A 28,000-nucleotide genomic window follows, 5' to 3' on the forward strand; every position below is an offset into this window, starting at 1 on the left:
CCCCCCCCCACACACACACACACCAATGTGCCGAGGAATTAAAGACTCTACACAAGCAACTACCAAGACCTACAAGGCAAGGTCAGGGTGAAATGTAATGCGTGAAGTTGTCAGGGTCAAAAGGGCCTCAACACGTCTTGAAGAGGTCTTCAGAAAGCCCACTCACTAAACACATCATCTTGGGTTGTTCCAAGTTCTGTCAACAGCTATTAGAGGGGATTAATAGCTGTACGGTATTTAACTTGGGTAGCTGTCACCTCTCCTACCCCCCGCTGCCCCCAAGGAGGTAAGTGATGACCAGCAGATGATGTGTGAATGATGTAAAGCAGGTTTATCTTTGTCCTCCTGGAAAAATAGATACCATGTAATATCAGTGTCTGGAACAACAGCTCCAAGGATATGAAATTAATCACTATAAATATTGAAGTTTTAATACATGTCATTGCTAATTATGTGCAGTATTTGGGAATTAGCTGGTAGCTTTTTCGTATACATTTGTTACTAAAGTCTAACTGTTTTGCAGCTCTTTCACGTTATTTACTTCCATTTATTTTCATTTATTTATTTTTAATCATTCATCACTTTTCCATATTTATTTCTATTACAGAACAATTCAGATCTCCCATCTTTTCTTTTTTTCCAATGAGTATATAAACACTGACTTTAACAATACAATAGCAATACAATGATAATAAACAAATAAATACAGAATATTTTATATTATATCTATTATTTTACATTTCATGTCTTATCATAGTTTGAAATGACATATTTCCAGTGACTTGAAGGAGAGTATAAAAATAGAAAGCGATGTAAGATCAGCTTGGGGAGCCAATAGGTACGTCAGGGTTTTTGTTGTCCACACCTTCATCTCCAAAAACAGATGCCACTTATTTGATCACTGTCCTTTGTTTTGCCACCTCTTACCCAAATATGGAGGCTGCGTGTCAAAGCACTGCCCCACTGGCTTTCAATAAAAGGGGTACGGATGGAGCAGGAAACACTGGCACACAACAGCGACAGGTAAGTTCATGAGGACTTTAAAAATGTATTTATAGAATAAAATATAATAAAAGGAAAGCTGATGAGTTTTGCTTATTCAACAGAATTCTCACAGAAACTAGACAGAACGCAGAATTTGATCGGCGAGGGGAGAAGGATAAGTAAGTAGATATCTCGTGTTCTTCTGATTTTCATATATTCAAGTCGCTCTATCAGATCCCTTCCACCAGGCAGTTTTGTGTGTTGTATTTTTGATTTAACTCCTTATAGTCCTGAAATGATTTGATACATTTATTTATTACTGTACGCCTACAATAATAGGATTGTTTCCAGTTTTTGTGTATAAAGCGAGTTCCTCTCCAGGTCCCATGCACTGTACTTGTCTTCGGTTCATTAGACCCTCAAGATGTCGAGTGACTCCATTATGGCAGAGTTTGGGTCGGCGGCTCCCTTCCTGAGGAAGTCAGAGAAGGAGCGACTGGAGGCCCAGACTCGACCTTTCGACATGAAGAAGGAGTGTTTTGTGCCCGATCCAGAGATGGAGTATGTCAAAGCCAAAGTCACCAGCAGAGATGGAGATAAAGTGACTGTGGAAACGGAGTTTGGAAAGGTGAGTTTGTCGGAAGCCCTGCCTGGTATTTTTGGCTATTGTGGTTTCATGCTGTGAACCCAAAGAAAGTAATTAACAATATTGCCCAGAAGGGGGCTAAAGGAAGGAGACACATCCCTCTTGATCTTTTTTTCTTGTTTTACGGCCAAGCAGTGTTATGCTATATAGTTTGCATCAACATATTTACCTACAGATTTGTGAGAAATGACCCCCCAAAATTGTGTTTGAACCAAAAAGTGTAGGAGAAATCAAATTTAAAAATATTTTATGGGGAGTTGCGAAAAAAAAGGAGGAAATGTAAATGAAGAGAGAGATGTAAATGCTCCAGATATCTAAATGAATGATAAGATAAGATAAGATAGTTTATTTATCATAGTGGGTTAAACTTTATTTAACCCACAGTGGGGAATTCAAGTCTTGCAGCAGGAGACAGATTGGACAAACAATATTTACAAGAATAATTACAACATTATTTATAGCAGGGATTTACATATGTATTTGCATATGTAGTATGATAAATGAAATGCTGTGCTCTTCCCACCAACCTCCCCCGGATCTTTCTCCTTAGATCCTTGAAGGTAAAATGTCTCAAAGATCCTGATACACAGTGAAAAACTCACCTGTTTTGGTTTTTCCAGACTGCAACCCATAAGGAGGGAGACATACATCCTCAGAACCCGCCGAAGTTCGATAAAATCGAAGACATGGCGATGTTCACCTTCCTCCACGAGCCTGCTGTGCTGTTCAACCTCAAAGAGCGTTATGCGGCATGGATGATTTACGTGAGCGACTCATCTGTTGATCTCTTCTCCTAAAAGCTTCTGCCCTGTCAGTTAATAACCGGACCCGTTTGCACAGACGTACTCCGGCCTGTTCTGCGTGACCGTCAACCCATACAAATGGCTGCCGGTGTACGATCAGGCGGTGGTTGGTGCCTACAGAGGGAAGAAGAGGAGCGAGGCACCTCCTCACATCTACTCCATCTCTGACAACGCCTATCAGTACATGCTGTCAGGTGCTGCATCCTCACCCGTGTGGATGTGCATGGTTTATCTCTGCCCAAGCGCTTGACTAATCTGCACCTTCCATCTTGCAGACAGAGAAAACCAGTCGATTCTCATCACGTAAGCAAATCATACATCAGCAAATCGGCATCTGTAGTGAAAAGCAAGACTTTATCTTTAGTCATGTGCTTTTATTCCCAGCGGTGAATCAGGTGCAGGAAAGACTGTAAACACCAAGAGAGTCATTCAGTACTTTGCCAGTATTGCAGCAGTTTCTGGGAAAAAGGATGCTTCTCAAGAGAAAAAGGTTGGATCAAAAGCATTATAACAAACATGATTGATCGGTCTATGTTTGACTTCCCGGACCTAAGTGTTGGGTTTTGTTACATGCTCAGGGCACGCTGGAGGATCAAATCATCCAGGCCAACCCTGCTTTGGAAGCATTTGGAAACGCTAAGACCATCAGAAATGATAACTCCTCCAGATTTGTAAGTTTTATTGTTTTAAAGGGGGAAACTTTGGTTTGACTGCGTGACGTGTCTTGTCATCATCGTCATTGCTTCGGATTGCAGGGAAAATTCATTCGGATTCACTTTGGAGTCAGTGGGAAATTGTCTTCGGCCGATATCGAAACTTGTAAGTAGTTTGCCCATGAGTAACATAAAGATAAGAGATTTGTGGCTGGATGTGATGGTAGACGTGACTCGTGACGTCCTTTTCCGTTCAGACCTGCTGGAGAAATCTCGTGTCACCTACCAGCTCAAGGCTGAGAGGGACTATCACATCTTCTACCAGATTCTTTCTCAACAGAAACCCGAGCTGTTGGGTAAGAGACAAGCAAATCGTTGGATGTTTTATCACAGAGAAATGATTATGTAGGGTCTTTGATTTTGCATTTCAATGTTTTTGACAGACATGCTGTTAATCACCAACAACCCCTATGACTACACCTACATCTCCCAAGGAGAGACAACAGTGGTGTCAATAAACGATGCAGAGGAATTGGTGGCTACTGACGTATGTCACATGGGTCCATCTATTTGCAATGTTTGCGCCAGAATTTTGCAAGATGAAAGCTGGGATTCGTTTTTCCTGGTTGTAACACAGACAGATATTTAGTGAAGGAAGTTTGAAACTTCCATACAGAAATATCAGAATATTTAAAAGTACATGTGGAATAAAGAATATACATAGATGAAGAGGTTATCTTTTTTTATTACCACCTCTTTAAAACTAATTTGTTATTTTTGGAAATTGATGATCTATTGTAAATTTATTTATTTTATAGGTTCCGAAAGATTTTTAGATAATCTGTTTTTTTTTTTTTTTAGATTAATGTTTGTGGATTTTCAGGTATCACCATTATTATTATTATTGTTAATATTGTTATTATTATCATTATCAATCCATCCATCCATCACCTACTGCTTATCCTGCACTCTCAGGGTCATAGGTGATGCTGGAGTCAATTGCATTATTATTATTATTATTATTATTAGTTGTGCCATTTTCCCATAACAGTAATATACATTCCAGGGATGCATTGAGCAAATATGGCCAGAAAATGTCACTCACTTACTCAGTCACTGAATTATTTCTGTGAATTCCTGTGACATTATTGTTATGATAGCGGCAAAGACAACATGTTATTCTCAATACAATAACTTTTTGTACACATTCTCATTTTTAGAAATTTTAATGTTGACTGTGCTTTGACAGAGGGTCTACAAAAGTAAAGACAATCTTGGTATAAAAGATGGACACATTCTATTCTATCTCTTATTGTGTTTAAAGGAAGCTTTTGATGTTCTGGGCTTCACCCAGGAGGAGAAAAACGGCATCTACAAACTGACCGGCGCAATCATGCACTTTGGCAATGTGAAGTTCAAGCAGAAGCAGAGGGAAGAACAAGCAGAGCCTGATGGCACAGAAGGTGATGGTGACAGCTCAGTAAAAGGTCTGTCCTCGAAATGAATTGCCCAAATAATCAAAATCCTTCTCCAGATATCGACAAAGTTGCATATCTGAAAGGCCTGAACTCTGCCGACCTCATCAAGGGCCTCTGTCATCCCCGAGTGAAAGTGGGCAACGAGTGGGTGACCAAGGGTCAGAATGTGCAGCAGGTGGGATGAAATATCAGCTTTGTATTTTAATGGATAGGACTTTGGAGAGTTAACACAAAACTATATTTAATGAACATTGACCAGGTATACTACTCCATCGGAGCACTGTCCAAGTCAGTGTACGAGAAAATGTTCTTGTGGATGGTGGTGAGAATCAACCAATCACTGGACACTAAGCAACCTCGCCAGTACTTCATCGGCGTGCTGGACATAGCTGGTTTTGAGATCTTTGATGTAAGTACAAATGATTGTCCAGATGTAATTGCACAAAATACCTTATTAACATTTTTTTTTTGGAATGCTCCTCCCAGTTCAACACCTTTGAGCAACTGTGCATCAACTACACCAATGAGAAGCTGCAGCAGTTCTTCAACCATCATATGTTTGTGCTGGAGCAAGAGGAATACAAGAAGGAGGGCATTGTGTGGGAGTTCATCGACTTTGGGATGGATTTGGCTGCCTGCATCGAGCTCATTGAGAAGGTTGGTAAGATAAGATAAGATAAGATATGAACAACTTTATTAATCCCGAAGGAATACAGAACATATAACAGTAATAAATGATAAAAAGAAAAGGCAGAATTAGAAATAAATAAACTATAAACTATAAAGTGTCTCAGTGAAACTATAAAGTGTCTTAGTAACCGGTGTCAAATCCGATGCGCTAAAACAAAACAAAAGCAAACTTTTCACACCGAAGGCATTAACATCACCCTCGAACCCTCTGCAGCCCATGGGAATCATGTCCATTCTTGAAGAGGAGTGCATGTTTCCCAAAGCCAGTGATGCAACATTTAAGGCCAAACTATATGACAACCACCTGGGGAAAAGTCCAAACTTCCAAAAGCCCAGGGTTGTTAAGGGAAAAGCAGAGGCTCACTTTTCCCTGGTTCACTACGCCGGGACCGTCGATTACAACATCACCAACTGGCTGGTGAAGAACAAGGACCCGCTGAACGAGACTGTGGTGGGACTCTACCAGAAGTCCAATCTTAAATTGCTCTCATCGCTGTTCGCCGGATATGCCGGAGCTGAATCAGGTAAATCGCCGAGTTGGTTCCATATTTGACATTATTGTTAATTATTAAGAAACCGAAATGTGAAGGTATTAAAGTGCATCTTCCAAACAGCCCAGGATTCGGGCGGCAAGGGGGGGAAGGGAGGAAAGAAGAAAGGCTCTTCCTTCCAGACTGTGTCGGCCCTCCACAGGGTCGGTCCAATACTCTGCAATTACTTGATTTATTTTCCTCCATAATGCCAAACAACCAAATTCAGGAAGAATCGGACATCCAAACATCTATATTAACCGTTTCATCATAATACCTCATATCTAAGTAATATATAATCACCATCTACCGCTGTTCAAACAGCGTATACTCTATACTTATAGTTGCAAATGTTTTTTTAAGCGTAAACAGTTACCTCCTTGAAGGTGTGTGTAACTAATACACTCCATTTTTTTGTGAGAACAGGAGAACTTAAACAAACTGATGACCAACCTCAGGTCCACTCATCCCCACTTTGTTCGTTGTATCATCCCCAACGAGACTAAAACTCCCGGGGCGATGGAGAACCCTCTGGTGATGCACCAGCTGCGTTGTAATGGTGTGCTGGAGGGCATCAGAATCTGTAGGAAGGGATTTCCCAACCGCATCCAGTACGGAGACTTTAAACAAAGGCAAGGAGACTTATCTCGCGTGACCGACTTAAAATGAGTTTCCAGATTAAACCGGTTTAATTCATGTGTTATTCTATCGTTTCAGATATCGAATTCTGAATCCCAGCGCCATCCCTGAGGGACAGTTCATAGACAACAAGAAAGCTGCTGAAAAACTGCTGGGCTCCCTGGATATTGACCACGAGCAGTACAAACTGGGACACACAAAGGTTCGGTTTCGTCTCTTCACGACCCGGACATTCATTTTTAGGATGTGTTTTAAAAAGATCCTGTTTATATCAGGTGTTCTTTAAAGCTGGTCTGCTGGGCGTTCTTGAGGAGATGAGGGACGATCGTCTCGCCCTCATCATCACCGGAATTCAAGCGAGAGCCAGAGGATTACTCGCCAGAATTGAGTTCCAGAAAATAGTTGAGCGCAGGTGAAATACTGATGTCATTCCATTATCATGATTTACATTTTTGAAAACGAATGAGGGTAATTTTAATTAATGGCCATTCCTAGGGACTCTTTACTGGTGATCCAGTGGAACGTCCGCGCTTTCATGGGTGTCAAGAATTGGCCTTGGATGAAAATGTTTTTCAAGATCAAGCCTTTGCTGAAATCAGCCGAGACTGAGAAGGAGATGGCAAACATGAAGGAGGAGTTCACAAAACTCAAAGAAGCCTTTGCCAAATCTGAAGCGCGCAAGAAAGAGCTGGAGGAAAAAATGGTCTCACTTCTCCAAGAGAAGAATGACCTGCAGCTCCAAGTCCAGTCTGTAAGATCTGTCGTCCTCTCGAACGATGAATAATGCATTTATACCTATAAAACTGCTAACAGAATAGTTTTAAACCGTCTCCAGGAACAAGACAATCTTACAGATGCCGAGGAGCGCTGTGAGGGTCTTATTAAAAGCAAGATCCAGCTTGAAGCCAAGGTCAAAGAACTTACAGAGCGTCTGGAAGATGAGGAGGAGATGAATGCGGAGCTGACCGCCAAGAAGAGGAAGCTGGAGGACGAGTGTTCGGAGCTCAAGAAAGACATTGATGATATGGAGCTGACACTGGCCAAAGTGGAAAAAGAGAAGCATGCCACTGAGAACAAGGTAACAAATTACACCGAGTCGTGTCGATTGGTGTATTTTGGATGTATTCAGTTGGTAGAGCTAACTAGAAAATCATTTAGGTCAAAAACCTCACAGAGGAGATGGCCGCTTTGGAAGAAATCATTGCTAAGCTAACCAAAGAGAAGAAAGCTCTCCAAGAGGCTCATCAGCAAATTCTGGATGACCTCCAGAGCGAGGAGGACAAAGTCAATGCTCTGACCAAAGCAAAAATTAAGCTGGAGCAGCAAGTCGATGATGTGAGTAATCCGTTGTTAACTGTCTCTAAGTTAAGTATTATGGGAGCAAAGAGGGATTATTTTTTTGTCTTTTTAGCTCGAAGGATCACTGGAGCAAGAGAAAAAAGTGAGGATGGATCTAGAAAGATCCAAGAGGAAATTAGAGGGTGACTTGAAGTTAACCCAAGAAAATGTGATGGATCTGGAAAATGACAAGCAGCAGCTCGAGGAAAAACTCAAGAAGTAAATACGTTTTTAATTCGTAAGAATAACAGATCATCTCGGTATATTGAGTTGCAAAGCGAACCATTTGTGATTTCAACGTAGGAAGGATTTTGAAATCGTCCAGCAACTGGGTAAGTTAGAGGATGAACAGGCCGTGGGGGCTCAGCTCCAGAAGAAACTCAAGGAGTTACAGGTGAATAGACAGACGTACCGCTCGTGTCTTAGCCATCTCCTTTTATGAAACTTAAAATACAAAACCTCGTGAATTCCCTCGAGGCTCGCATCGAAGAGCTGGAAGAAGAACTGGAGGCAGAGCGAACGGCCCGCGCCAAAGTGGAGAAGCAGAGGGCCGACTTGGCCAGAGAGCTGGAGGAGATCAGCGAGAGGCTGGAGGAGGCCGGGGGGGCGACGGCTGTTCAGATTGAGATGAACAAGAAGAGGGAGGCCGAGTTCCAGAAGTTGCGCCGGGACCTGGAGGAGTCCACTCTGATGCATGAAGCCACCGCCGCCGCGCTGAGGAAAAAGAACGCGGACAGCGTTGCCGACCTGGGAGAGCAGATTGACAACCTGCAGAGGGTCAAGCAAAAGCTTGAGAAAGAGAAGAGCGAGTTTAGACTGGAGTTGGACGATGTTACCTCCAACATGGAGCAGGTCGTCAAAGCCAAAGTAAGACACCGCGTCTCGAAAAAGCTCTAGAACAGCGTTTCCCGACCGCTGTGCCGCGGCGCATTCGTGTGCCGTGAGTGATCATCAGGTGTGCCGTGGAAAAATGCCCACTTTCACCTGATGGGTCCGAAAATAATTTTTTCAACGCAAATAATGTGTCTTCCTATGTTTATGTGGGCAGGGTGCAGTGACAGGCAGAACAAATAAATTCCCTTCCACTCGATGGCAACGAGTAATGAATTAACCTGTGCATCTGTGTATCAGAGTGATTAGCGACGCTTCGCGTGATACATTTTTAAGATATAAAGTACGAGTGAGAAAACAGTGAAAGCTTTGTACAAAGTTGCTGAACTCATCTCTAAATCCAAACAGCCACACACCGTAGCAAAACATTAATACAACCTGCCGGCAAAATCATTTCCAGACATATTGATGACATGTCTTCAGACATTGAAAATAGTGTTCTGGAAAAGTTGCATATCAGTGGGAAATTTGCGTTGCAACTTAATGAATCTACAGATATTAGATAGATTGGATTTCACACTAAGTAAATTGAGACTACGGTTTCATTCTAATTAGTTAAAAAATGTTTTTGACATATTTATTTGGTGGTGTGCCGTGTGATTTTTCTAAAGTAAAATATGTGCCGTGGCTCAAAAAGGGTTGGGAAACACTGCTCTAGAAGATATTCGCATCTCAATAAAAAGGATTTTGAATACTTTGGAGCATGAATTTAGATGCTTTGCTCTAAAATAAGAGCAGCATCAAGGTTCTTTTTTGTCTTACACAAGTGTGCATTCGTTCATTGATTCATTCATTCACTGCGCTCTGAAGGATCAGCATTATAGAAAAACAGTAATTGTCTTTAGACAAACTGATGTGAAAAATTCGCCTTATAATCCAGAGCAACCTGGAGAAGATGTGTCGCACCTTCGAGGATCAAATGTCTGAATTCAGGGTGAAGGCGGAGGAAGGCCAGCGGACCATCAATGACTTCACGATGCAGAAGGCCAAGCTTCAAACTGAAAACGGTACTAAACACATTTTGCAAATCCCTGCAATACATAGTGTTTGTTAATATATTGCTGCTGCTGCTGGAATTTACAGGTGAGCTTGGCAGACAGCTGGAGGAGAAGGAGTCTCTGGTCTCCCAGCTCACCAGAAGCAAGCAGTCTTACCTGCAGCAGATTGAAGACCTTAAGAGACAGTTGGAGGAGGAAATCAAGGTACCAGTGGTCAAGCTGTCAAAACTGAATGTTCCTTTTTGCAGAATGACCTCCTTTGTCCTCTATATAGGCCAAGAATGCACTAGCCCACGCGGTGCAATCTGCTCGCCACGACTGCGATTTGCTCAGGGAGCAGTTTGAGGAGGAGCAGGAGGCCAAAGGTGAGCTCCAACGTGGCATGTCCAAGGCCAATACTGAGGTAGCACAGTGGAGAACTAAGTATGAAACTGACGCCATCCAGAGGACAGAGGAGCTCGAAGAGGCCAAGTAAGAACATTTACATAAATAGACAATCACTTTACAATAACATTTTAAAAGACAGAATAATTCTTCCTCTTTTTCTTCTTTTCCTTTCGGCTTTCCCTTCAGGGGTCGCCACGGCGAAGCAATCTTCTCCATCTAACCCTATTCTCTGTATCCTCCTCTCTCACAACTAACTTCATATCCTCTCTCATTAAGTCCATAAATCCTCCTCTAGACCTCCTGCCTGGCAACTCCAATTCCAGCATCCGTCTGCCAGTATATTCAATATCCCTCCTCTGTACATGAACCAACCATCACTGACCTTCTCTCCAAAAAATCAAACATGTGTTGTCCTTCTGATGGACTCGTTCCTGATCCCATCCATCCTGGTCACTCCCAAAGAGAACCTCAACATCTTCATCCTGTCTTTTCGTCATTGTTACGGTTTTTAGATCATACAGCATCGCTGGTGTCACCACTGTCTTGTACACCTTTCTTTAAAAGAAAGAATAATGATATTTGCTATTGATCACGGTGCTATTGTTGTTAGGAAAAAGCTGGCTCAAAGGCTGCAGGATGCCGAAGAGGCTGTTGAGGCAGCAAATGCCAAATGTTCTTCCTTGGAGAAAACCAAACACAGGCTTCAGGGAGAGATCGAAGATCTCATGGTGGATGTGGAGCGGTCGAACGCTGCCGCCGCAGCTCTGGACAAGAAGCAGAGAAACTTTGACAAGGTAAAAATGATTCAGTCCCAATTCAGAGGTAAAACAAAAGGATCTCTCTGGATCATGCTTATATCATGAACGCTTTTAACCAGGTCCTTGCTGAGTGGAAGCAGAAGTTTGAGGAGTCCCAGACCGAGCTGGAAGGAACCCAGAAAGAGGCTCGTTCTCTCAGCACAGAGGTCTTCAAACTGAAGAACTCGTATGAGGAATCTCTGGATCACCTGGAGACCATGAAGCGAGAGAACAAAAATCTCCAGGGTAAATGGAATGAATCAAAACATCTATCACACGGTGAATTTAATATCGATAAGAAAAATTAACAAAAATAACAACTCAAACCAGAGGAAATTTCCGAACTGACGGAACAACTTGGCGAGGGAGGAAAGAGCATCCATGAGCTGGAGAAGATCCGTAAACAGCTGGACCAGGAGAAAGCTGAAATACAGACCGCTCTGGAGGAAGCTGAGGTGACAGCAAGCCCAAGTCCAGTTTTTGATCGATTTGTTGCTGCGCAGCATTTTAAGTTCGTGCCTCGTAACGTGACATGCAATTCACAAACAGGGCTCCCTGGAGCACGAGGAGGGCAAAATCCTGCGAGCGCAGCTGGAGTTGAACCAAGTGAAGGCTGAAATTGAGCGCAAACTGTCCGAGAAAGACGAGGAGGTGGAGCAGACCAAGCGCAATCACCAGAGAGTGGTGGATACTCTGCAGAGCTCCCTGGAAGTTGAGATCCGCAGCAGGAATGAGGCACTCAGGGTAAAGAAGAAGATGGAGGGCGATCTGAACGAGATGGAGATCCAGCTGAGCCAGGCCAACAGACAGGCGGCGGAGGCGCAGAAGCAGCTGAAGGCGGTCCACATTCATCTGAAGGTGGAACTTTTGTTTTTATCCCGTCTGGGTGTTCAAACTAACTTGCTGACAACAGAGAAACGTCATGATTTATCTTATGGATTTATATATTTTTTTAACTTCCTGCTCTGGGGTGGTTACCACTTCCGCCTCACAGCAAGAAGGTCCCCGGGTTCCATTACGACAGCGAGCCTCTCTGTGTGGAATTTGCATGTTCTTAGCGTGTCCGTTAGGGCCTTCACTGGGTACTGCGGTTTCCTCCCACAGCCCGAAAAAACATCGTGGGTTCAATGGAGACCCTAAATTGCCCAAAAGTGACTGAATGCTTGGTTGAACGTTTCTGGCCCCTGTGATCGACTGGCCCAGGGTGAGCCCCGTTTCTTGTCCAATGACAGCTGGCGTTGGCTACGGCCCCCCTATGACCCAAGCGCAGGATAAACAATGTAGTTCATGAATGAATGAACTTCCTGCTCCGCGGCTCGAGGTGATCTTCTGGGAAGAAATGGTGAAACATGGGTTTAACCGAATGGAAAGAAGCTGATTTCACAATATACAGCTGAAAAGACAAGGTTGAAGAAATTGATTATCTTTCTCAACAGGACTCCCAACTGCAGCTGGACGAAGCTCTACGCGGCAGCGATGACCTGAAGGAGAACATCGCCATCGTCGAGAGACGCAACAACCTGCTGCAGGCTGAGCTCGACGAGCTGAGGTCTCTGGTGGAGCAGACGGAGAAAGGGAGGAAACTGGCGGAGCAAGAGCTGCTGGATGCCACTGAGCGAGTTCAGCTGCTGCACTCTCAGGTAAATCTGAAGCTACAATCTCCATATTATAGGATGTCCACGGTTTTTCTCACTGATAATCTTGGTTGATGTGTAGAACACCAGCCTGCTGAACCAGAAGAAGAAGCTGGAGGGAGACACGACTCAGCTCCAGACTGAGGTGGAGGATGCCGTGCAGGAGTGCAGAAATGCCGAAGAGAAGGCTAAAAAGGCCATCACCGACGCTGCCATGATGGCAGAGGAGTTGAAGAAGGAGCAGGATACCAGTGCTCACCTGGAGAGGATGAAGAAAAACATGGAACAAACCATCAAAGACCTGCAGCACCGCCTGGATGAAGCTGAACAAATAGCCATGAAAGGTGGAAAGAAACAGGTCCAGAAGCTGGAGGCCAGAGTAAGTACTTCCTATTTTCTGTTGCGTTGCCCTCCCATAGTTGTACCCAACACAAGCGTCTCTTTATTCCATACCTTTTAAAACTCCAGTCATGGCTGTTTCTATGTATAACTAAGGTGAGGGAGCTGGAAAATGAAGTGGACGTAGAACAGAGGAAAAGCAGCGACACGGTTAAAGGTGTCCGCAAGTATGAGAGACGTGTCAAAGAACTCACCTACCAGGTAAGTTTGGACGTTTTGGCACATGATTCACTGGTACATGAGGAACCGTGCTTTTACAGAGATGTTGAATTCGCATTGTGGATGAATTCATTAGACGGAAGAGGACAAAAAAAATCTCAGCCGCCTGCAGGATTTGGTGGATAAACTGCAGCTGAAAGTGAAGTCCTACAAGCGGGCTGCGGAGGAAGCTGTAAGATGGAACCCAACAACTTAAATTGCAAACTGCTTATTCGATATGAATATCCTGACAACTAAAAAAAAAAAAAACAAAAAACTTACATAACTTTTTTCAGGAGGAGCAGTCCAATACTAACCTGAGCAAGTTGCGCAAGTTACAACATGAGCTTGAGGAGGCAGAAGAGAGAGCTGACATTGCAGAGTCCCAAGTCAATAAGATGCGAACCAAGAACCGGGACTCCGGTGCCAAGGTCAGTCATCATTCACAGTTAGAAACATCTAAAAGGTCACCCTTTTCGTTGTAATAGTCGAGGGTCATCTGGATGCCATGCAGTATTTAGATGTTGCCGTCTTTCAAGGATAGAAAACTTCTAATCACATTGTATTTTATCCCTCCAGAAATCTCATGACGAAGAATAAGGCCTTCTGTCTGCCGTAGATGGATATAGTGTAGTATTTTTTATCCTCCATGCAACATGAGAGGAATAAGAAATAAACAGAGCTCTAATGCATCCTAACTTCTAGCCTTTGTGCTTAATTTTGCAGTCAAAAGAAAATAGACATGATACTTTCAAACAACAGAATCCAAACATGAGAACACTGGGAGACCACATGTTTCAACATGAGAAGACATGAATCTAAGGCTCTGGACGCTGTTCGTTTCCGGCCTTGAAGAGACAGAACGCCCCAGTGAGAGACGAATTAACGCCCCCCCCCCCCGAAAAAAAAGAAAAAACTTTCCCAATAAATATTAAAAAAACAAAAAAACTTTCAAGACCTTAAGAAATGACATTACTCAACATGGGAAATACTAATAGAAGACTGGTGTAATACAGCAACATAAATTCCATAAAAGTAATTTTTGAATCACGCATCTTCATTGCTGTACAAGAGGAGATCCATGAGAGGGCAGTGTAGTCTAAATAAACACAAAACAGGACATGATTTAGGTCTCAGTTGAACCAGAAAGAAGAACCGGAAATAGAAATAGAACCAATAGCATTATAGAAATACAGATTAAATAATACCTACTAAGATATTTGCTTTGGGCATACAAGTGTGTGACAAACAAGATTCCTTTTCCTGGGTAACGTCAAGGAGAATTGGATTAGGCAACACAATAATGGTTATCCTTCTTTCAAAAGATACAAAGTGGAAATTCATTAAATTCTAATATTAGATCTAAAAAAAACCCAAACACTTTAGTCACTATCTCTATTTAAGAGAGGACGAGGCAATGGATGATTATATCAAGAGGTGTTTATGAGCATGGATATTTCACAAAAAACAAAATAATAGATTTATTTAAGCAAAACTGTGTTCACACACACACACATACACATACACATACACACAAATAGGTAAATATAGCTGTCATCCATGGTTGTGTTTTTTTATCCTATACTCAACAAGATTTTTGGTAAAGGCTGGACTGGTTGTTTTTTCACATCCAAAAAATGTTGGTAGTTTTAAATTTCACCAGACTCGTCTACGTTTATGCTTTACTTTGTGTGTAATTTGATGTGTAAAGAAAAACACAATACGAATTCAGAACCTACCTATACCTACGATCCGTTCCTCCCACAAAACAAACAATGTGCTACACTCTTGATGTATGCTCCTTTCTTTCTTTCATGGGCCATCTGTTGATAAAAAACATGTCTAAACTTGACAGTTGCAGTGTGACCAGTCCTGAATTTTCCTACTAATGACACAAGATGGGAAAAATGTTTTCATGTCAACGCTGTCTGTGACACATCATGCAAAGCAGTTGTGCCGGTATGAGATAATAACCCCATAAAAACCCAAAATGATCAAAATTCTGTTTCCAGTCTCAATACCAGCTTTACACACATGGGTTAAATAACCATCCTACCATCAACCTCATGGATTTTAATCAACACCATGACCATAGCTGTTTGTTTTAACAGCTTACGAGGCCAACTCCTTGTTGAATGTGAAAGTGGCTCACAGCTCCACCTACAGCAGGCACTATTTAAAGTAGACTGTAACCCACGGAGAACTGTGAGTAATACGCTCAATCGCAGGTTCTCTGCAAACAAGAATGTGGACTGCATCATAGAATACTTTGTCCATCATACATCTCTCAAAATATCCTTTCTTTTAAATTTTATGGTATGTCTGGCATATCTGGATGATAAATCAATTGGAAATGACAATGTTAAAGCCAATGATGCTGACCAAAAACCTAAACCTGCAAGAAAGAAAAAACAACACAACACACAAACAAGCCCCCCAAAAATACTGCTGAAAAAATCTGCATTTATTGATGAAAAAGATATATTAAGCCTTTGAACGGTCACTGTACAAATATTTAGGCGGACAAACAAGATCCCGGAGCACATCATATTTAACAAAAGGCTATATTAACATTTCATTCCCTACTCCTGTTAAAAAGGGGTTAAGAAAATAAACTTTATCTGCTTTACACTTATGTTAATGATAATTTCATTTGTCCAACGTAGAGGAAACCATGTAAAGAAATATAATTTAGTACATTCATCCACTGTTACACCACATACTGATAAGCCTTGCATCAAAACCAAACAAAACACAGTATGTTCATTATTTAAAACAACATAGTTTGTTCATCCTGATCATAGCCATGCAAATGTCCAGAGTATAAATGCCATTATTTAATAAAATCCAGATCTTCAATATAAAGAACATATAATGTTTAAATGGAAGATGATTGCTGTTGAAACTAATGATTGCATGCTTGCCCACACGATATTGATTGTTTACGTCCATGGCTGACGACCAAATACAGGCAACAAAGTGCTCCATATGAAAAAATATCTGCAGGTGATCATTTTGACACCATACAAGCAACGTTGCAACTTTCAATACCAATCAAATATAAAGCTCAGAATCTTATTAATCCCACGACAGAGCACATTCTAGTCCCCTTTTCTGCTCAAACTAACTGCGACAGCAATTCATCATGACATGAAAAGAAGGCCCTTATCAAAAGCAAGTTCAGTGAACAAAGATAGTTCTGGCAGTAGTATGTGCAGTCCAATTCCCCTTTTAGGAAGGCAAAGTTACAATTTCAAGCAGCTTTAGAGAATCAAATCTATCACAATTCTGTCTCCTTTTCATCATCTTCACCCGTCTCTAGGTAATATTCATCATCTGTTGTTGTGTCTGAACTGCTGTCAGAAGACTCCTCAAAGGTGCTGAGGCTGGATACGTAACCCCTGGAAGGTAGACGGCCCCGGGAGGACTGGCTCTCCTGTGAATCCCCGGCTCTGCTGGGATACATCGGGGAGGACATGTTGGGTGATTTGTACGCAGGCACGGACGCCGGAGACAGGGGTGGTGTCGGAGGAGGAGTCGGGGGACCCGCTGTGTCCCATGCGATATGACAGACGTTCATCTTAGGGCTCCAAAGACGAGTTGGTTTTGAAGTTGCGGCGGATACGAGAGGCGGGGAGGAGACCATTGAGCTCCAGTTTTCTGAACACCGGCTCAGCGACCTTGGGAGAGATCTCGATCGCAGTTTACTTCGGTCACTTGTGATATATGACATGTCGCAGTCGCTGTTCGGTCTACTGGCATATTCTAGGGTCCAGTCTGGGGTAACGGACCTCTGGTCCGTCTCTTTAGCGGGAGCCCCGTAAGTAAGGCCCGCCTGAGAGAGGTCACCCACACTCATGAACCTGGTTCCGGTAGAGATGCGTCCGGGCCCGGAGGGTCGGCTGGAAAGAACTGAACTGACTGAAAATGATCTCCCAGGCTCGATACCGTACTTTAAATCCGCATAGGTTGTTGCCGCGCGCTCTTTGTCCAGACCGGGACCCGAAATTGCGGAACACACGGATACCCGACTTCTTCTAGAGCTCGCCAGGCTGACTCCTTCCCCTGGATCGCATGGAGAAAAAGACTCTCTTCGACGCTGTAGCTTTGGGCTGTAGAAAACACTGTCGTCTGTCACATCCGGTGAAGAAAATGGGGAGAGAGGGGAGAGAGACGAGAAAGGGGAGAAGGGGCTCCTCGGACTGGGTGTCGATTTTCGGAAATTATTAGAATAAGCACCTGGCCGATTCGGGCTTGGATCTCTGCAAGAGAGGAACTGGTTCGTCTGTTTACAATCGGACTGAACGTCTTTGTAAAATTCACACTGGGGCTTTTGGGGGCTTTGGGTTGTCAAATGAGCTTGGGTTTTAACTTCAGAGAACTGCTCTGCAAAAGCATTTTTCTGCTCTTGGGTAGTTTCTGGATTTAATTTGCCCGGCCAAATGAAAAACATATCTTTGGCAGAAGAGTTTTCTGCAACTGCAGATGGCTTGAGGTTGTACCTGCCATGTGTCCAGTTATCCGTGTCTTCTGTCTCCCTTCCTTTGGCCTTCACCACCCCTTCTCTCTCTGGCTTGTGCTCCCCAAGTGTTTTGCTAATGTCAGTCGTGGCATCACTGGTGTTGCTGTTGTCACTTGATCCACTGACAGAAGGTGCGTGGGAGCCTCGCTTCCATTTCCAAGGAAAAGCCAGTTCATCATCAGATCGTTTTGTACTAAAGGTTTGCTTCAGTTTGTTCAAAACCTGGTCCATCTTTTTATTAGGCTTGTAAGCCTTCTCAGACTCTGACCTTGACAACGTGGAGCTTGGGGTGCTGAGGCTTTTCCTCATAACAAAGCGGCCTCTCTTCGGACTTTGCTCATTATTGTTCTCGACGGAGAAAAATCTGCTCTTGCCCATCACGATCCCCTTAATCCTTCTGTTGCAACTTTCACCATCCAGTGACTGGGCGTCTGTTGAGCTGCTACCACTGGAGCTTGGATTTGAATAACCAAGCGGTTCACTCTTTGAACCCTGACACTCAGCTGTGAGTGCGAGCTTCTGCCCAGAAAGCTGTGTGCTCGCCGTCTCTTTGAACGGTTCATGTCTTGTGTTCTTTAGAGGGACTGTACGTGCTTTAGATTTAATGCTGTACACCAGAGTCTCAGTTACACACTTTGAAGAAGAGACGTGCGAGTTCTCCTCTTTCAATACCTCTGATTCGACATGAACTCTGTTGTTGACAAATAATATCTGGCCATTTTGGCACTTTTGGATGATATTTCTGCAGAGATTATTGTTGACTTGATCCGACCTCGATTCTGAGACCGGGTAAGTACGTGATGAAAATTGCGGCGTGTACAATGACTGACACTGGCTCTTGAAGAGGGCTGATCTGGGAATCACATTCTTACCTTCTGCATGAGTTGACCTGGTAGACTTAAGAGTGGAGTAAGGCGGGGAGCTATAACGAAGCTTGTATCCGCTCGAAAAGTCAGGACAGAGGGAGCGTGGGTCCGAAGGATGACACAGGGCTGTGCCGGACTCGGCTGAAAGCGTCCTCTCGTGTCTGGCGGCTGAATTGCCTTTTCCTTTGTCAAAGAACATGGCTTTTTCTTGAGCTCTGTGCCAATCTGTGGAGGCTAACTCAGCACAGTCTGACGATAAAGAGCGATACTTCGCCCCTTTCTCATCCTGTGCGGGGAAGGTCTTGGGTGAAGTATTGCAAAGAGGCGCTGTGTTCGCGGTTGCACTGCTTGATCTTAAAAACGAGAAGATGGATGGAGCTCTGATGCTTCGCCTCGAGGGAGAGAGAGGGCTGGCCAGGTCTTCGGATGGATCCGGCTTCTTCGCCGCAACGGGCTCCGAACGCCGATCCACTGAATCATCCCATGTCACTCGTCGTATTCTCCTTCCCTCTCCAGGGAGGCAAGGTTTCTTTGACTCTCTTTCTAGGCTGTTTGAGAATTTCCTTTCCTCTCCTGGGCTGTCGCTTTCTCGGCACACGGTGCCGGTGATGTCTGGAGTAGTAGGGGGGGTTAAGAGATGTAGCTTAATGGCAGGAGGAACCGAAGGCGTTGGATTACTCTTAGCGGTAATAGTGCCGGGGGCAGATGCAGCATTGTAGTTTGTATTTTGGATGGTATTTACTGTAGTACTGAGGCTTGACACAGCGTGAGCCCGTAGAGGCACTGGGACCGAGGTGTAACTTCTTTCAAAGCCAAGAGGTGCAGTTGTGACCGAGTTGGGACATTTCAGTGTTCTGGAAGAACCAGGAACGTTACTTTGAGATGAAACTTGATTTGACTGAAAAGAAGGACAAGTAATCATGTTTTTTGGTGGATCGTTAGGGTGAATAAGTGCTGTTTGTGTTGTCGGTCTGCTCAGTTTGGTAGTGGATGCAAAGTCAGGCAGACTTTGGGGCCTTAGTTGCTCCCCATTATTTGTACTAGTGCCACATGAGTGTTTGAAACACCTGCCTGACTCTTGGCCATGAGCTTTATTTTCTTTGAAGTTGTGAGTTCCTTCCTGTGTCTTGATGACGAGACTCATCTTGGCTTTGGAAATAAACTCTTTTGTGTTATTGTTGTCCCCATCCTTGGAGATTAGACTGCTAAATCTCATGTTGCTGGTTGGACTCGGAGTTGGCACGTCCCTGATGTTGTTGCAAGGTTGGACCGAGAGTGCGCAGGGCTTGTTTTTGATGTTAATCACATTATCAAGAGCCGGAAGGGAAGGGCCTTCCTGACAAATGTGTTTCCAACGCGAAGAATTTGACAAGTCAAGGCTTCTAGAAGGGGAGCTCGTTTTACGAAGAACAGAGGGGTCGTACGGTGGGAGACCAGGAGATATAGAGCCATCTGGAAAAACGTTTGCGTTAATGTTTGAACTTCCCCAGTTCTGGAGCTTTTCAGGTGGTGGGCTACTCAAAGTTACCTGTCTGGAATATGAAAAACAGGACTTTGTTTGATTCAGTCTCTGAGATGATGGAGCGAAGGCCGGGTCATCTTCTATCGCTTCACCGACAGGAGATGATGGAGAGCGCTGCATTTCAGAGTGTTCTCTCTGTCTGTGATTGGAACAGACAGGCCCAGTGTCAGTTGTCCTATAAGAAACAGTTGATAAGAGAAGTGGACTGAACTTTTCTTTCGCATTATTATTTTGAAATGTTTGAGAGCTTTCTGGTGAGAATAGTTTTACATCTTGTTGACTGGGTGATGGGTTGATGTCAGGGAGAACGGGGGTCACATTAGCGTGTCTGCTGGCGGAATTGAATTTTCTCAACGACAGAAGAAGACTGCTGGATGTGGGTTTTGATCTTAAATAATGGAGTCCTCCTTGATGGCCAGCTTGGGGAACCCTTCTTAGCTCATTTGAATCTGGAGAAAGAGGGCATATGGGAGAAGCAGACGTCCTGAAAGATCTGAAAGTTTCTGCGTCATTTTTCTGGCTGTCAATTCTTCCAGACTTCACATCCAGAGAGACGGACTGGACCACCCTTCTTTTTGAATCACAGTCAAAGCTCGCAGGGCCGCTCTTCGAAGACCAACCCACCGTATTCCTCCTGGTGTTCAGAAATGGAACCCTTAGTTGAGAGTTCTCTGCAAACATTGTTTGGGTGTGCGCTCCCGGAAAGTGTTGCTCAACATGGTTTGCCTCATTGCTTGGCACATCTTCTAAATTTGCTTGGGCCTGAGAATATCCAGCACCCTCGACTCGTTTGCTGCGTCGTAGTCGGCCACTCCACTGCGGAGCAAGAACTGTCACCACGGCAGAAGATAACATGTTGACCGGTGGATCCTTGAAATTCAGTCTTTATGAAGCCCTCTTTATCTTCTTCTGATAACACAGATCCTCCCCTAGTTTTCTGGGGATGAGTCTCCCTTGGAAGCGAACTCAAGCCATTTTGTTGATGTAACACACACTCACGGTCCGCAGAGTTGAGTGTTAGATTTAAATGTTAGTTAACATCCAGGCTCTCACGATCATCTTGGTTTGTGTTCTTGTTCGCTGGAAATAGTATCTCCGCTAGTGGGTGAGAGTCACTATTTATATTGAGGTAGAAAGCGCCGTTGTTCTTCCATTCACCTATCAAACCAGGAAAGATGACAGAGTTAAATTGGATTGAAATTATTTAGTTTAATACAGAATAACCTGCAGAACAAGGTTGACAAAAATCACATGCCATAATTTTCCTTTTGCCGTGCAAAGTCCAAACTAGCCTTGTGCTAAAGGTTCTATTCCCATGGTTAGTTGTTTTAGAGATTCAAGCCTTGAAGGGCAGACGCACGCACGCAAGCAGGCACACACACACACACACTTTAAATAACTACTTTATAATGTTTACACTAAGAACTAGATCCTAATCACTGTATTTCAAATACTAGGAATCTGCTGGACACTGATATATTTGCCATATCTGGGTGTCAGATCATGACTGCTGCTGATATTCACTGTCAAGCTGTTGTGCTTGGAGTCATTCTTTAGTGATTCAGGTGAACTGGAGAAAAAAGTAAACACAAAAGCATCATCAGCAGCAATTAGGACTATCCCTGTCTGTCTGAACACTATGTACTGCACACTGGAATGAAATATGAGACTTGAACTGAAAGGATTACACACACATTCACTGGTCCTCTGATTCAACACCAAGTTGATTGATTAGTTATGACACTTCTGTGAGGTTTGACAGCTCGATTAAAATTGCCAACGTCACAGCTTTCTGATATAAAGGGATATTTACTGGTTGTAAAGTTACTGTATGATAAAGGGTGCCATAATGCTTTATTGTTTTGCACCTACAATGGGGACAAATGCTGGATAAACAAGGAAAAAGTGACGTCGATCACTTGATATTATTTGTTCTAAAGCTATGGGTTTGCTGAAAGAGCTATGAAGTAGACTCTTCATTGGTTTGACGCTTAAAAAGGCCTCTGAGCTGAGATTGCTGTGATAAAAATGTAAGAAATTCACACACGACACAGTAAATGTAGCTGTTCCAAGTGTAACTTGAGATGTCAGAAGGAAATTCACACACTCAGTGGGATCACATGTCAAACATTCACCAGCACCATGTTGATTAACAAGACGGTCAGCATTCCTCTCAGCTTTCAATGTCCCTTTACTAAACTGTTTTTCTCACTGTCATCTTCGCACTAAAGTCACACCTCATACTCATTTTTCACTTACAAGCCAGACATGGCTGCACCTACACACACTGTGACAGGTCTATATAAGGCTGTCTACGATGACGTGACTGCAGGTGGCGGCTTCCAGAAATGTGACCATTGAAACACGAAAGTTGGTTTAATCGACAACCTCAACTCCCTCATGCCCTGAAAACTTCTATGGCACATATTGCATCACACAGTGAAGTGCAAATATACTCAAAGGTTAAATGGACTCCGAAACCTTTACACTTGACACACACACACATACACACACACACACAAAATGTCAAACCCTGTTAAGTCAAGAAACCATGATAGCAACTAAAAGAGAAAATACATCTCTAAGACTGCATTTCTGTTGCTGGAGGAAAAATGAGACCTTGGGTAAATGATTGGTTAAGGTTTACGATTGATAACCGCAAAAGGGTGAACCCATCTCTCCTTCAGGGTTGTAACAGGGTCTTATCTCTATATAGCTGCTCTATCTAGGCTCTATCCACGGCTCGCCATAGATGCGACCTGAATTATAAACACTAATAACCTTTTTGAATGATTCCTGATTCCCTCTATTTTTATTTGATATTGATGGGATCATTTAAAGTGCTTCAAACGGTGTCAATAGTGCCAGTGGGAAATAGAATTTTCCAAATTAAAAGTTTACCCATGTAAATAGACATTACACTTGGATATGCAGACAGGAAGCATTTGGTTATTTAGTATATGTGGGAAAAATTGTGTGAAAGGAATTTATCAGGGTCATTGCCTTGCTCCTCCAGAATCATCTTAAGATTGTTTGTCTGACAGGCTTGAGATTAAACGGCAATGAGACACATCAGATAATGCAAAATCAATAGGAAATCGGTCAGTGTACATTGAATTGCAGCGTATATCAGGAGAGGGAAGGGACAATAAGATAGGGTAGCGCTACTGACTAAATATTCAATAAACAAGTCACTATGGCCTCTATTGGAAGACACGGTCTGAATTCCAGCACTTAAAGTGACCCAGTGATTACATTTTAAAAAAACCATGCCAAAAAAAGAACTTAACGGTTCTGTAAACAGATCAGCGCTCGATTGACTGACTGACCCACAGACACCAAATTCTTGCTGGCTCACCTGTGTGGCCCCAACTCTGGCGTCCTCAGATGTCTTAGCTGTTGTTTATCGTGGCCTCTTCAAGTCTCAGGAAGAGGAGTGGCGTGTGTCTGGGAGGGACAGGCTTCTGGAAGGACTGTCCACTGTGACGGGTCCTCTCCTCTGCTATGGTACATCGGAGTGGCTGGTTAACCTTTGCTTTCATTTCCTAATGTAAATCACGTAGCGTTACATTTCAATGTGACATGTGCTTCCCCTGGTTCTCAAAAACACAACAAAAACCTTTACATTGAATCCATTTAAAATGACGGCCTATGATCTAATTTCGTATGCCGGGGTTTTAGAAAAAACTCGGATTTCTAGCAGACATCCAATGTTGAGAAATTTCTTTTTTTTTTTTCTTAGTTGTTTATTACGTTTGGATGTAGGTCACAGCTCACCTCAAATTGCTTAACAGGAAGCTGCACTGCTTGTTTTTCCTTGTCCTTGTTTTGTGGACTAAAAACTCCCCACCTTCTCTCAGTGGACATCGGTGACCGGACAATGATTTTATTGTCAGTTTTAGCTGAAACCCCTTTCAGTGGCGTGTGTGTGTGTGTGTGTGTGTGTAATGCTGGCTGAGTGTGTTTCACCTTTGTGGTTTCCCTGAAGGTGGTACGGCAAAGCTGGAGTTTTATGGTGGTTTTCCTCCCTGCAAAGTAAAGTCAATAGAAACAGGAATTTGTCTTGTTTTGTTTAAAAGATATTCTTTATAATGGCATTTGTCTATAGCTGATGTTCTAGCAAAAGCAAGAGGGAAATGATTTCATGTTTGCAGGAGTGTCTCATAAGAATGATGTGTGTAATGTCAAATGAGGTATGCTCATTTGCGTGAGTGAATCCAGAGTTCACTTCCTGTCTAAGTCATCAACAGTCAAACCTCGGCCCTGATAATAGACAGGAAATACTTAAAATCCTTACAGTTGCTAAGCTGGAACTAGTTCATACTATGAGGATTAGATATGGCTGCCCATGTTTGTTTTTTTTCTGGTCAACTAAACCTTTTGTCAGTGGACATCAGTGAATCTTTTGTGTCATGAATTACATGCACCATTCCCTCTGTTCAAATGCCATTCCTGCATTGTGAGAGGAGGCAGTGAGATCAGAGCTTCCATTTTCCAGTTTGACAGTAGAGGCCTGATAAGCAGTCGTTATATAACAATTCAGCCTTTCCATCCACACTTTCTCTCACACACCCACTCATGAAGCTACTAAAACATGCGTATGTACATTTGCTGCTGCAACCTGGCACTGATCCCACTCCTTCCAACAGCTAAGCATCACAATGACACCGGCACAAAAATGAAACCATTAGCAAAATAGTATAAACAGCTAATTGCAAACCTATGTCCTCATAACAGAAAAAATTCGATAAAAAATATCCGCAATTGATTTTTGCAGGTCAGTGGCGAGAAAAACAATTGTAGGAAACATGTAGCATTTCACAAATTACTAAATTATCTCATTTGGAGTCAACAGTCAGAGTTCAATATTCAAAGCACGTTTATAATATTCATAGTTATCGGGTGTTGTTTTCACAATATACATAGCACATATACATTTATGTCTAATGGTTTAATAACGTAATGTTAACATCACACTGTGGAAGCGGATTTGGGCCACATACTACATGCTATTAACTTTTAGGTAGTCTTTATTCTGAATTCTTTGTTCTTTCTCTTTTTTGTTTCTTCTGTTATTAGGGATGGGCGGCGCAGTGGTTTGCAATTCGGCCTCACACAACGAAGGGGACCACACTGACAAAGGGGACCTTACTGTTTGCGTGTTTGCGTGTTCCCAAATGGGTTTCCTCCAGGTTCTCCGGTTTCTTCCCAGTCCACAAACATGCAGCAGGTTAATATGAAAAAAATTGGAAAATTGCCCTAAGTGAGTGAATGGTTATCTATAAATGTGGCTCTGCGGTTGACTGGGAACCAGTCCTGGGTGTTCCCCGCTTCTTGCCCGATAACAGCTGGGATAGGCTCCGGCATCCCCCGAGTGCAGCATTAGCTGCAGACAATGGATGGATGGATGTTATTAGAGATGCTAAGATAGACTCAAAGTGCTGTGCAATCAAGCCAGAGTTAAGATCTTCTCTATATTCAGTCAGTTTTTGCAGCAGGGAAGGGGCATTTGAAATTTTTTTGCTTTAAATTTCATTTTTTTTAAATGCCTGTGCAGATTCTGTAGGTTGAACAAACCTGTCATGTCCTTTATGAAATGTGAGGTGCATGATAGCGTGAATCAACACCATTTCTAACACTGAAGTCAGGATCAATCAAATCATTATCCCCCTTGCCTGCAGGGCAGATTCATTAGACACTTAAAAAGGATAATACCTGTTATGCTGATACAAAACCTGACTTGCCTTGAATGGGAGACGTTACAAAGAGGGAGACTCATGTTCCTCAACAGCTACTATGGTGCCAAGTCCAACACGCCTTGTATTAGAAAACTAAAGGCTGTTTTGATATTTTTCGTGCAGGCACTGCAGGAAATCACATCAGAGGGATGTGAGTACAGGTTAAACTTTGTCTCAACCATGTTTGGATTTGACAGGAACATGCATGTGGAGGCAGAGGAAGAGGAGCTGATGTTTTGGCAATATTTCCACCGTTGGATCCCCAGCCTCTCAGCAGCTTTCATAGCATTTAGCATTAGGTGCTACATTACTGGGCCGTTCAGTGATTATATAATCGCCTCCTGCTACATTCTTCTGAAAGCTGAGTTTCAAGTGGGTTAATAATATCGTGTTTCTGAACAATTATTGGATCAGCGGAGAGCCTCCCTCTTCCAAAAAAACAACCAAATTGAATCAATGTATTCTCAGTTCAGGACATCCAAAAGTTTAACAATAAAACAAACACACAAAAAAAAATTGAATATCACTTGTTATGATTAGATTGCATATTCAGGTTCGATTCTTGGTCACAGATTAGAACCTAAAAAAATTTTCATAAAAATTTTGACTAACTGAAAATGGCGAAATTACAATATTATTCATTGCAACAGTACTCTGACTTTTCTTACTAGTGAGTTGAGTTTCCTCTTGCTTTGTCAGAGCTTGTTTGCATCCTCTGGTCCTCATCTCTCTGATTATTCACGGTGATATAAATGAATTTAATTCAAAGATTTTGAGAAATAGTGAAAATGTCAATCAAATTGGAAAGATTTATAAAAAACAGCATTTATTTCCCTGTTAACTGTTAACTAACCCTAACCCTAACACAAAATGAGGCAATTCAGTTAACAGTAAAAATATAAATAAAAAAACAAAATGAAAAGATTCAAATTAAAAATGTTAAAATAAAACTTTTTTTTTTTTTTTTTTGGACTGCCATGATATGATCGGAAAATTGGGCATTTCACCAATATCATTGCGAATATTCTCGATTAAATAATGACAATAGGAAGAAAAAACACTTGATATTGTTATCGCAACGGATTGACCATCCGGTATCTTTCAAAATAATATTCAGTAAATGGACATGTCATGGGCTGCCCAACCAACTAATCTTTTGTTGAATATGCTATCTTCAGTTAAGCGCTTCAATTAATCATCATTCAGCGAGTTACATCTGTTTTTTTCTGATTTGACAACAGTAGACAAATTACAAGACAGCAGCAATATTACAGGTATTTCCATCCCTTTTGTTTTTAAACTGTTCACGTCGAGAGTAACATTCCACTTTTGTTACATGTGACCTCCAATCCAGAGCTGACGAAGCCCTCAGTTATGCCTGGGAAGCTGCGAGCGGCGTCACCAGAACTTTTAGCGACCCATGTTAGTCTTGATGGTTTGCACGCTGTTGACTAATTGTTATTTTTGCCTGCCTGCCCCGTAGGTATGCCGGTTGTCTTCTGAGGCACGCCGGGCTGTGGGTGTGTGTGTCTCTATCTGCCCGGCCAACATTTACATAACCTACAGTGATAACGCCTCAAGTGTGGGTGTGTGCTCATCACTGACAAATGCACATAATGTTTCAACTGCTGTAAAGTATTTACGGCCACATGTCTGATTCAGATCCAACACCATGAAAGTAATGAGCCTGTGGAGGCCCTGATGAGCTGACACACCTTCAATCTGTCAGATTTCCATGGGAACTGTTTATACTGTAGCTTATGGATGAGCATAGATTTGTTTGGAAGGTATTTACAGTGCGATGTGTGCAAACATTGAACACAGGTATATGCCTGGATATTCCACGCCAGCTGGTTTGATGGACATGCAGTTTCTTTTCTGTCTGGATTTGCATGTTTCTGCTCGCCCGCTGAGCAACCAACTAACTAAACACGTTACAATTCAGCCACTGGATGTATGACTTCACTATATTCCAAATGCAAACACCCTGTTAATAAGACCATTTATACACGTGTAATAACCACACCTAACACATTCCCACAGTCTGACTTAACGGCACTAAAAAGCGAGCAATGATGCATCTGTTTTGCTTTTGAATTTCCTTTGATAGATCATCGCGATGCGCTCAGAAACCTTCTGTACAACAGCGATATCTCAAGTTCCCGCCGCGTCCTCAAAGTGTCGCCGAGCTTGTTTAGCAGCAATTAAAATACGCAAAAATGAGAAATAACTGCGATCTGGTAGCGCCGAATTGTGTAAAAAGACATAAACTATCACACTGCGTTGC

General features: G+C 42.7%; 2 protein-coding genes across 2 annotated transcripts; one reads left to right on the top strand and one right to left on the bottom strand.

Moving 5' to 3' along the window:
- Window positions 1-1,408: 1,408 nt before the first annotated feature.
- On the top strand, window positions 1,409-27,809 carry LOC147232137 (myosin-7-like). The gene is made up of 37 exons (XM_086151439.1): window positions 1,409-1,612; window positions 2,251-2,394; window positions 2,471-2,627; window positions 2,709-2,736; window positions 2,818-2,923; window positions 3,012-3,104; window positions 3,189-3,252; window positions 3,344-3,442; window positions 3,530-3,633; window positions 4,411-4,549; window positions 4,621-4,739; window positions 4,824-4,973; window positions 5,051-5,221; window positions 5,469-5,778; window positions 5,869-5,948; window positions 6,211-6,416; window positions 6,502-6,625; window positions 6,699-6,835; window positions 6,919-7,174; window positions 7,259-7,501; window positions 7,582-7,758; window positions 7,835-7,980; window positions 8,065-8,155; window positions 8,239-8,628; window positions 9,533-9,659; window positions 9,736-9,854; window positions 9,925-10,121; window positions 10,648-10,831; window positions 10,915-11,080; window positions 11,165-11,289; window positions 11,384-11,692; window positions 12,271-12,474; window positions 12,551-12,847; window positions 12,964-13,068; window positions 13,163-13,258; window positions 13,362-13,496; window positions 25,055-27,809. The coding sequence occupies exons 1-37, from the start codon at window positions 1,409-1,411 to the stop codon at window positions 25,208-25,210; spliced, it is 5,958 nt and encodes a 1,985-aa protein (XP_086007565.1). The 3' UTR covers window positions 25,211-27,809.
- Window positions 15,512-23,520, bottom strand: LOC147232138 (uncharacterized). The gene is made up of 2 exons (XM_086151441.1): window positions 23,334-23,520; window positions 15,512-21,133 (listed from the first exon to the last, which is right to left on the bottom strand). Exon 2 carries the CDS (start codon window positions 20,828-20,830, stop codon window positions 16,346-16,348), a length of 4,485 nt encoding a protein of 1,494 aa, XP_086007567.1. The 5' UTR covers window positions 20,831-21,133; window positions 23,334-23,520; the 3' UTR covers window positions 15,512-16,345.
- Window positions 27,810-28,000: the final 191 nt, after the last annotated feature.

Source organism: Fistularia commersonii, chromosome 8 (genome assembly GCF_037954325.1).
Source record: "Fistularia commersonii isolate RoL2024-O1a breed Wild chromosome 8, RoL_Fcom_v1.0, whole genome shotgun sequence".
Classification (NCBI taxonomy): Eukaryota; Metazoa; Chordata; class Actinopteri; order Syngnathiformes; family Fistulariidae; genus Fistularia; species Fistularia commersonii.

What these genes read in the sequence shown, in the direction of transcription:
- LOC147232138 (XM_086151441.1), bottom strand. Translation starts at nt 20,830, where the DNA reads ATGTTATCTTCTGCCGTGGTGACAGTTCTTGCTCCGCAGTGGAGTGGC.
- LOC147232137 (XM_086151439.1), top strand. Translation starts at nt 1,409, where the DNA reads ATGTCGAGTGACTCCATTATGGCAGAGTTTGGGTCGGCGGCTCCCTTC. An exon ending in TGGAAACGGAGTTTGGAAAG is followed by an intron (nt 1,613 to 2,250) that starts GTGAGTTTGTCG and finishes TGGTTTTTCCAG; the next exon opens with ACTGCAACCCATAAGGAGGG. An exon ending in ACAAACTGGGACACACAAAG is followed by an intron (nt 6,626 to 6,698) that starts GTTCGGTTTCGT and finishes TGTTTATATCAG; the next exon opens with GTGTTCTTTAAAGCTGGTCT.